Source organism: Eurypyga helias, unplaced genomic scaffold (assembly GCF_000690775.1).
Source record: "Eurypyga helias isolate BGI_N326 unplaced genomic scaffold, ASM69077v1 scaffold26728, whole genome shotgun sequence".
In the NCBI taxonomy this organism is placed as follows: Eukaryota; Metazoa; Chordata; class Aves; order Eurypygiformes; family Eurypygidae; genus Eurypyga; species Eurypyga helias.
Genome location: NW_010267963.1, coordinates 41691 through 52258, shown reverse-complemented (window position 1 = coordinate 52258; position 10568 = coordinate 41691). Strand labels below are relative to the sequence as shown.

Genomic DNA, 10568 nt, shown 5'->3' with positions numbered 1-10568 from the left:
GGGGGCCGGCGCGGCGTGGTTACACGGATGCGAACTCGCCCGCTTCTGTCGCTCTCCCCCCGCTCCCCACGTCAAGTGCTTTCCAGTGCCAAACTCCTGAAAGGCAGAACTTGTGATGGACACCAGGATTTTAAAATAACGTGCCTAAGTTTAGATTCGCAAGTATGTTTAAACTTGCTGTGCTGTTCAGCTTTCAGGACTACTAGAAGTTTGTAGCAGCTTCTCTTGAAATGGGAGGAAGCTGGTCCTCTTCCCCCTTTTCAAGTGTACATTTACACAACAACAGACGGGAGAGGGTGGTGGAGTAGAGCCAGGGTGCTGTACAGATGTCTGTCAGATGGGTTTTTCTCATGCCAATGAAGCCTCACCTGTTTTAAAACACTTCGCACTCTTAAGTAAATTTTCGATCGCTAAGCCCAACTGGTCTGAGCCACTGGTAAACTCACCTAAGTATTTCAATGCTGGTGGTTCATCTTGGTAGGATGACAGCTAATTTAAAATGGGCATAACTGAAGCAACAGTGTTTTTCTGATGTTGACTAGGTCAGGACGGAGGAAGGATGTCATCTAGTGAAAACAGTAAGAAAAGCTAATATTAATCACAGCATATTTTTAAAAGTCGATAATGTGATATGTCAGAGGGTTGATGAGTACAAATCTTGGCGTTAAGCAAGAATGGAGAGACAAAGAGGTACGCAGGCTAGAATTCCTTGGGAAATATGTGCATTTATGCAAATAGCATGATAAAGTAAATCTTACATATGCATAAATTAAAGATAAGGTGCTTAACTTTCACGAGGTTGTCTGTGTAGCGTTTATGTTGGTGTGAGATTCTGCTCTAAGTGCTCGATGCAAAGCAGATAACAAGTGCCATATGAAGTAGTTAGGTTGAGAAGAAGCAGAGATTAGCCATTGTGTATAATTCTTGTTTTTAAAAGGACTGCTGGTGTGTTTGAAAGTTAGGTATGTTTTAGGTACTTTGAATTGGGATGGAAATGGATAAGAATATTAATATTAAACCACTGTTGTTTTAATCGACATTTTATTCGGGTGTACTGGTGCTTTTGAACTCCGAGAGCTGTGTTGGGAAACTGCTTTTGACACCAAAGGGTGTCGGTTGTGGTGAGACAATGAATTTCCTTAAATTATTGGAATGCAGTTTGTGGAGAGGATAGGAGCACAAACCCTTCAGGTGCACAAACTGTTCTTTATGCTTATTTCTGAGCTTGTCTGTGTCTTCCATCTATATCCCATGGTCTAAGAAGATACATTAAATATCTATCTATATCCTGTTAAATTTGTTTGCTCTTGGTGTGCTCCTCTGCATTTTTTGATGCCTATACCCTGTCTTGCTGCATCTGTGAATCTCTGTACCCTTGGGAGGGGTAGGTCTCAGGTGTTTGGCCTGGGCTGGAGTCCTGTGGGTTCACTTTCCAAGGCATGCACAATGTCATGTCTGCCTTTTTGCCCTGGGCTGCTGTGGGTGGCTGTGACTGGGGTTGCGCTGGAGGCAGGCTGTAGGGTTGCACTCACTCTGCTGCTCACTGTTCACCATGAACGGTGGAGCAAAGCTTCTGCCAGTTTCCTTGCAGAATGTGACAGTGCTGTCTCTTTGTTATTTTATGTACGCCGCTGTTGGCTACTGTCTGCATGCTGAGCATTGTGTCTGTCATGCAGTGAGAGAACTCTGAAACAGCTCTTCTCCCTGTCATTCAGTGGCCGGCAAAGCTGATGAAATGTGAAATGTTGGAGTATGCTGGAGTGTCTCTTAAAGGCAGCTATTTTATGGCTTGTCATTATGGAAATGTTAAAAAAAAAAAAAATCTAATAACCATACTGGCATTGCTTAGATCAAAAGTTCACTTGGAGAATCTGGAATAGAGGGTATGATCGTGTGACACAGAGCATACTGTTGTAGCCATCACACGAGCTGTGAAGAGTTTTGTATTTGCAAGAGCAGGTAAACAGTAAGCTTGGGGATCAGGGGGTCTCCTTCAATATCCTCTCTCCCATGGACATCAGGGAGTCTTAATGGTGAATCTTTCCTTGGGCTAATTGGCCTCCAGAACTTTGCTGGCAGCAGTGTTGCGTACACCTGACAGACCTGTGGGGCACAACCATCTTTTCCATGTTGAGGAAAACCAAGATTTGTATGGTAGAACCCAAACGCCGCATCTCACTTTGTCTTTTGTTTTATTGCGACTCTCTGGTTAGGAAATGTTACTGCAGAAGTCATTGTTGGAATGTCTCTTAATGATCTTAATTAAGATCAGACCAGGTGTCTGGTCTGCTCTTAACTCTGCCACCATGTTTTGGACGTTACTCTCCAGGCTCTTCACTTGGGTGCCAGGCATACACCTCAATATACATTGTGACTTTTTGTATTTCTAAATTAATGGCTTTCATGTCATATTCACCTTTAACTCAGTAACTCATCTTTTGTTGCATTGATGCATTCATGTGTTGTACACCTATATCCATTTCTTAGTTATAGAGTGTTTGGTTTTGAATGCTCTTTGTATTTTTTTTTTTTACAGCTTTTTGTTAGCTACTGACTTTGTTATCTCTGCAGCATTAATATGCTCAGGTCTCAGTATGCTTTTCCTGATAAAGCTGGTCTTTCACTCAGCTGAAATATCAGGAAATTAAGGTGTAGGACTTGGTTTGTGTGTATGCAGGTAGTTCTAAAATGCCTTCATAACCCCTGGGCTTATTGTGCAAGTGATTCACAAGGTGGCATTTTCCTCTAGAATTTCATGCATTTTGACGTTAGCTTTGCTGCAAGGCAGAAAGTTCAGTTTTATAAACCTCAGCTTGCTTTTTCTCCTGCTTTGTGGAGCTATCGCATGACTGATGAAAGTCTCTAAAAATTATCCAGGTGGAGAGGGCTTTGTTCAAAGCACAGCAGGTTATATGCTCTTTTGAGTGACTTTCTAACTTGTATTATATCTGTGTTGGGGGTTGTCCAGATGTCAAACACACAAAACAGTGACCTGGCTATCCCAGGACTTGAAGTGATTTACTGTGCTAGTGACAGTTGCTGGATTTTCTATTTTTCCATACATTTCTTTGTTTGATTAAGGGCTGAATCGAAGCTCAGCGAGGGTGAGATTTCGACTGCTGTTTCCATAACATTCTGCCGCCAGTACTGACGCTGACAAGTGTTCATTGATTGGAATTGCTTTTACAGTGGTTTCTAAGGCAACTAGCACACCTAGCCCCAAAAATGATTTTTATAGAACAAAAATAGCACACAAGGAAAATACTAGCACTGCCACGATTACCTGATTTTTTTCTGTAGAAGTAAAAAAATAATAGAAACCCCACAATGCCTTAAAATATATTGCAAGTGAAGCATTCCATTTGTTCCGTGAAGCATCTGCCAAATTCCATGTGTATCTCAAAATGCAGGAACTCTGAAAATTGCGTTTGATGCATTATTACTTTTTAGGGTTTATCTGAACTTTCCAAATTCTCTTCGAGATGTGTAAAGAGGCAGAGGATGAGTGTCAGCTCATACAGAACTAAACTTGGGAACTCTTTGTTCTGTCTGGAAGGGAAAAGAAAATCTGATGTCTTTATTCTTGTCTGTATACATGCTTATCTTGAAATACGCTGATGTTACCCAGTCTTAATAGCTGCAGAGAAAAATTGTTAGCCAGATTCACATGGGTTGCCTTCTGAAAGAAAAGAATTGGGGAGTAATAGCTTCAGAATTTTTCTTTACCAAAAACCATACTGAAGTAAAGTTTGTTTTAATACTTCCCTTCAGACGATAGAGAGATGGAAGAAGATGATGCGTTTTCAATAAAATGTAAGCCAGGGGTGATTTCCTTGCAAATGGCATGTAGGAGTAGGGTGGCACTGTCCGAACACACTTGGAATGAGCGCGTGAATTACTGCCACAAACCCCCCGAAAGTAGAAGGCAGCTGTAGCAGAAGTTATTTAAGTGTAACTCATGGGTACATTCGGTCTTTCCGCTGCTCTGGGCCATCTTCTCCGTGTTGCAGGCTCCAAAGGAGCTGTAAGCGTAGTGGCGCACAACTTGTGAGCAGCAACACGGCGGCGTTGCGTGGAGCGGCCAAAGGCAGCCGAGTCGCGTGGCAAGGTTCGTTCAAAGGTCCCGCAGCAGGGGTAGGTGTCTGACGGTATCGGACGTGTAGTGTGTGATCGCTGAAGATTTGAACCCACTTTTGGATGCTCAGACTTCCCGCCTAAGAACAGTTTCTTCTGTTGGTCTCCACTGAGATTGGTTCATCTTTGTCAGGTTGATAAGGCTCTGAAAACTCAGTGTGAAAAGGCAGAGATGTAGTGGTGCAGACTTCGGCAGCCCCATCCCTGGGCTCACCTTTTTCAGGTACCAACCAGAAGTAGCCGTTCTCACTGGAACTGACTCATGTTGTGGCTCATTAGTAGTTTATGTATCTCTAAGGTTTTAATACTGTTTCTGGTCTCATTTTTTCTCCGTTACTTTATGGTCTGCTGTGGGAAAAAAGGAGGAGGAGTTGTTAACTTTCCAAGTACGAGCTGTTTGACCTGCAAGCTTTAACATTTGTTATTTGATCTTGGGTATCGTAAGGCTCTGAAATGCTGAGGTCTACAGACAACACATCCTGAGTGAGATTGAATTGTAGCTGCTTTGATAAGGGCTCTTAGATCAGGACCCAAGCCCAAGTTGTTCTTGTCTCACAGACTTGTTCCCTCTCTGCTATGCAGATTCCTGATACAGGAACTTAGTATTTTCCTGGAAGGTATTTCACGCCAGTTCTCAGGAAAGTTAATTTTTATAATTGTTGCCAGTGCAATGTAAGTTCATTGTGCAGGGAACCACAAGGTGAAAGCTTAAATCTTAAAAAAGCTTATAAAGCTTAAAGCTTGTATTTGTGTTTAGGCCATAATACTTCCAACTGAGTGTTTTACTTTTTTTTTCCCCCCTCATCTAATGGGGATTAACCTCGGTTCTTGCAGGCAGTTTTCCTCTAGTCATTCGTAGTGCTGCGACTGTGGCATAGACGCACGAGCCCCCTTAGGCGCCGGAGCACAGACTATGGCTCCATTGCCTTCAGCGGCCAAACTGGCTGCGTGTGCTCAGTTTTGCTTGGGAAGCAGGACAGATGTGTTCCTGCAACAAGGGCTTTGGCTGAACGGCAGCCGAACGGCGAAGTACAGGGCGTTCCTTGGCAGAAGCCAGTGTGTCATCCCGAGGTTTTATTCCCATCAAGTTAGAAAGACAGCTCTGTTGCAGTAAACATTCGTGCTTCAGTGTGCAGGTCATTTAAAACTGCTATTACTGTTGTGCTCTTGCCCTTCCCCTGTACTTTACATGCTGGAAACGAATGCTAGAATTATTTTAGTGAGTTTTAAAGTTCTATTAGATCATCTTGTTTGTGTTGTTTCGTCTTGGGTGAAGATGTGGAATCTAAGCAGACAGGACTCAGAAACACGAATAGATAATTCTTACATACTTCTGTTTATCAGAGTAACGTTGCAATTTACAGTACTGATAATTCTCAGAAAATTTGATCTCTTATTGCTGGAGGGAGGGTTTCTTGTTGTTTTGTTTGGTTTTTCCATTAATTAAATTATTCTCATTAGTGCAACTGAAGGGTGACCTCTATTTTTGGAATATGGTGGAGGGATTGCGCTACTAGCCCTGGTACAGACTGGGTAATTAAGGTTTATGTTAAATTTGCATCTAAATCTTTATTTAGCTTGTATTTGTAACATGTATATCCCCATGGCAAAGTGCTTATAGTTAGAGGAGATGTTTGCTATAGGCCTTGACCTCATGGAGCAGGTAGCGATGTGCGTAATGTGCCGTGGTGGTATGAGATTACACGTGATCATGCGTGTAGATTTTGAACTGCTCGTTCTGCCATTACTTCTGCTTGCTTGGCAATTCTATCTTTGTTAGGGCTGTACACCTTTGAACTGAAGTTATTGTTCAGTTTCTCTTTGTGTGTAGGCTATAAAAAAGACTCTGAAAAGAACAGTAGCAACATCCCAAGTCTGAGCTTATCGAGCACCGTGCAGCTGTCTTATGGGAGGCATTAAGTTTACTGCAGATTTTTCTTCCCTTAGATTAAACACACGCTTCAAACCTGGTTGTAAGCCACCATCTGCTTTGGAACTCTGGTCACATCATGCCTAAATATGTAATTTAATCGTAGCTTTTGCTCCCAGTCAGGACACAGACAATTCTTTTCACTGATTCACAGAGGGGTAGGGGTTGGAAGGGACCTCCAGAGATCGTCTAGTCCACCGCGGTGGCTGCTAGAGACTGTGCACATGCTAAGAAGCATTCCCTGCGCTAACGCACGCGTTTACGGACGGGAACCTTGTTCAGCAGGAGTGGCCTTTGTTAATGGCAGGGTACGGCGTTGCAGGAGATCTGGGGCTGGTTGACTTGTGTACGCTGATGGAGCATTTCTGTTTCAGCTCTGTCTCTGAAGATCTGGGCTGCAGACGTGGAGAGTTCAGCAGAAAGCATTACGGATCAGTGGAGCTTGTGAGTTCACACAGCCTGTCCTTTGATTTTAGCAGCTTAGACTGCAGGGCACGACTCCTTCCAGTTTCCAGGTGGAAAATTTTATCTAGTTTGGAAAATGTGTTTTTTAAGCTGGACTTGAAAGTCATAGGGTAATAAAAGGAGACTTCGGAATAGCTATTAGAAATAAATAAGGCTTTTTACTACCTTATTTATGAGTATTTCATCGTAATCATATAGGAAGTGTTATGTAAATATCATGTTTACTCCCAAATGGAAACTGAGCCTTTTTCCCTCTTATAAGCTGAATATTGCAAAATATTAGGGTGGTATTTGATGAAGTACTTGTATGTGAGCTAAAAACTCTGTATGCTTATCTGTATACATATGTATGTGTACATGTGATTTTATGTGTATATGCTTCACAGTAGTGAGAGAGGGTTTAAAATGAAAAGGACTGGTCAGAATAAGGATACTGAAAACCATTCCCTAAAATCTGGCTGTTATTCTGCATTTTCTTTGAATTCAAAGATGAAATTGGTACTTCATTTTTCTCATATGTAATGTGAAAACAGCAGTATGTCAGCAGTTAAAATGGCATCACTCTGTATGGAAGGTTATAATGAAATTACCTAAGTTTATTGTAGGAAAACGGAATTGGGGAAGGGTAAATAAACTGAACTCCAGCTCCCCTATTGTGGGAAGAAATCACAGATTTTGTACTAGCTGTAACTGTAATTTTAAAGTTCTTGGGCAGTTATTTGTTAATAGGTATGTAAACTGGGTACAAATTGGTGGCTTGGTTGCTGGAAGTTGCATTGCAAGAAGACCAGGCATCTGTCTTTTCTTTCCATATATTCCACATATTAGGGGTGGTGTTTCAGCCAAAAAAAAAAAAAAAGGGAAATGCTTTCTGCTAAGAGCCTCTTCCATTACTAGTACTTAGATCTTTTGCTGGAAAAGTGTATTGATAATTATAACTTCACAGTGAGCTCACACAAATGGTCCTGTCCTTTGATTGGTTTTCTTAAAATTCTGCTCGTATTTTATGAAAGTGTGTCTTTTTATCTTTTGGAGTACAGATGTATAAGGTACTTGTTGCCCTTTCAAATTTTAAAATGTTTAATATTGAACATCTCTTGCTTAATATTTTCCACAGTAGCATCTCAATTGGTCAATCATTTTCACTTTTTGTTTATTATAACACAGTTATTTTGTCTCCACCCTAAACATTTTCCCTATGTTTTTCCCACTGGTGTAATACAACCAGTTGCCCATATAATCCCTCTTACAGTTTATACGAGGCACCATCATGTGTTGGAGTTTTTGATGTTGTAGTTTATCCCTGATGTAGCCTCAGAGCACTTCAAAGCAAGGGGCAAAAAGACCTGCAAAATGTTGTGATAACTCCTCCACCAAGTAAAGGGAAGAAGTATTATCCTAGAATAACGTGGATCACTAGAGGGAAGCAAGGAACGATCTAGCACCGTATTATTGTTGTTCAGATCCCATTTGGCATGATATGTGGCAATTTAATTTTTTCCAGTTTTGAGAGGGGTAACATGCAGTATCATTAGCATCATTCTTCTCCCCTTGCGGGTATCCTAGCGCACAAGTCGCTCTATAGGCATTCTGTGTGTTGATGCAGCCAAAATCTGAGGCAGGAGAATTTATAATTAGTACTGGGATCTGCCAAAGAACGAATGGCTCTCCTGCTTATGCCTCCTTGGAGTTATAATTGGGTCACTCCAAACCTGTCATGACATTAGGAATACCTGTGCTGATCCCTTCTCCGTGGATAGCCATATGATGCATGGGAGAAGATGAAACTAGTAAGCTTTGATTGTTGGTTGTACGGCTGGTTTTGGAACTTGAACTTCTATCTTAAACTCTCTTACAGCTTATATCTAGTGATGCTGATGGAGCCATTCAAAGAGCTGGACGGTTCCGCGTGGAAAACAGCTCTGCTGGTGAGGTAAGTGGCTGAAGTTACTCATAGAAAGCTGAAAAAATAATACAGCTTCAGTTATTCTTCACCACTGAAAGATGTATTTGCAGTCACTTCATAAGGAAGTAGAAAATGCTCAATAATAGGAGAATGTAAGAGTATACGAGGAGGGAGATCGTGGGTGTTTTCTCATTAAAGTCTGCCTAGCTCTTAGAATCATAGAATCACAGAATGGTTAGGGTTGGAAGGGACCTTAAAGATCATCTAGTTCCAATCCCCCTGCCATGGGCAGGGACACCTTCCACTAGACCAGGTTGCTCAAAGCCTCATCTTCTTTCAAGAGTGATGCAGTCTCAACAATTTTTTTTTTTTTTTTAAGGCAAAAACTGGTATTTCCTTTCATTTTGGTAACATCTTGCTCACCTGATCATGTTAGAAGAAAAATACCTATCTTACCCCCTGAATAACACTTCGCAGTCTCTAGTTCATCGCTTCATATTCATGTCCTGGTGATACTACTGTGTTCAAGCTGACCTTTGTGCTTTTAAGTTTATTCCTCGGTGTGATAAGGTTATAGCTTCGTTTTTTCCCCCTTAGTTGTCTTTTGGCAGCTATGCTTATCTTTAGATCAGAGAGAAAGAAGCTGAGTGGAGCCTGAGAGAGTCATTCCCTCCAGATTCCTGTGCTGTTAGCACTCGCGGTGTGTTCCTGCAACCACTCCAGTGACACTTAGGTTTCTACTTCTCTTCATTTTTTTATCTTCCTCTGCAAAACTTTTTCAGCTGTAAATATCATCTTGATATTGAAAGAAAGACCTCATATTCTTGAAATACATGTAAAGTCTTGGTAAGCTTGTATCGGGCTAATATTAACAGTGAACTATTACTGGTCATCTGTTCGTATCGGCAGTGGGTGCGGTGTAAAGCAGTCCGGCTGTACTGCAGTGAATCTCTGTAGGGTCACGGTCTGTGCACTGGGGTTTGAGTTCAGCCTTGTGCAGTTCAATCAGCCCATTATCTTGTGCCACAGAAGGTTTCTCTTGAGGGGATGAGGAATGACCACGTGGTGAATGGATATGGAGAATGGCTTTTTCTCTGCATGTGTTAATTCTTAGTAGAAAAGAACTTGAGGGATCCTTGGGAATTTACCTTAGCCAGCCAGCCCAGAAACAACACTGGAGAACTTCCAGCGCATGCTCTGGTCTAGCGAGCTGTCCTTGAGGATTATTGTAGCATGAACTGAGAAAATGAAACCTGGAAGTGGAATTCTGTTTGTTTATTTATTTATGAAGTTTGAAAACCACCAGTCTGCAAATTCCACCTTGAAATAATCCAATTTCCAGTGGAATACTAAGCTATTACCTGTATCGGTGGTACAATAGGAAGAGACTGTACTTAGAAAGCAAAGGGGAAGGAAGAAAAAAAAGAGAGAGGGAGTAATTTTAATTTCAGCTGCACAACTGACTTCAGAATAATTCTTTGCTCGTTAAAAACGAGCATTCAGCTATAACTCTTCTGGTCAATCAGCCACTCTTGGTTGGCTTTTGCCTATACTACGTTCTTTTCTTCACTCGGCATTTGGTCTAACAGTCTCCCGTTTCTGTTTCAGAATGCAGACTACACTCCGGGTACATGGCACAGAACAGACGTGCATTTGGAAAACCCAGAGTATCATACAAGATGGTATTTCAAATATTTTTTAGGGAAAGGTAATGATCTTTCTGTGGATGGATTGAAATTTTGATCAATGAACATGTAGCATAGCTTTGTGTCGCTCTTATTTAAATATGGGAAAATTATGGTATTAATTTTGTATTAATACACTTTCTGTCCTGTGCAGAAGACAAGTTCTTGGTTCATGTATTTTGAACCTAAAGACAGAGGGTGGGTTTCTTTGAGCAGCAAAACCTCTGCTACCAAAGAGATGTTTTGAAACCCTTCTTTGGCCTTGAAGGCTGTACCTATCTTTTATTTGTTTGTTTTTTCCTCATCTGTATATAAACAGTTATTTATGTAGGTAGCTATATATCTTGACATATTGATGTATATATTTACACATTTATACACGTCTGTGTGTGCACACAAGTGGGTGGATGTGTCGTCTTTATGGTTGATAATGCTTCTTGTTTTTCCC

At 41.3% G+C, this 10568-nt stretch overlaps 1 protein-coding gene across 1 annotated transcript in view; it reads left to right on the top strand.

Moving 5' to 3' along the window:
* The first annotated feature begins 6418 nt into the window (after nt 1–6418).
* Nucleotides 6419–10568, top strand: part of GARNL3 (GTPase activating Rap/RanGAP domain-like 3) — a 31837-nt gene continuing 27687 nt past the window's right edge. The window contains exons 1-3 of the mRNA XM_010157609.1: nt 6419–6508; nt 8388–8462; nt 10044–10143. Coding sequence (XP_010155911.1) covers nt 6419–6508; nt 8388–8462; nt 10044–10143 — 265 coding nt within the window. The remainder of the gene's footprint in view (nt 6509–8387; nt 8463–10043; nt 10144–10568) is intronic.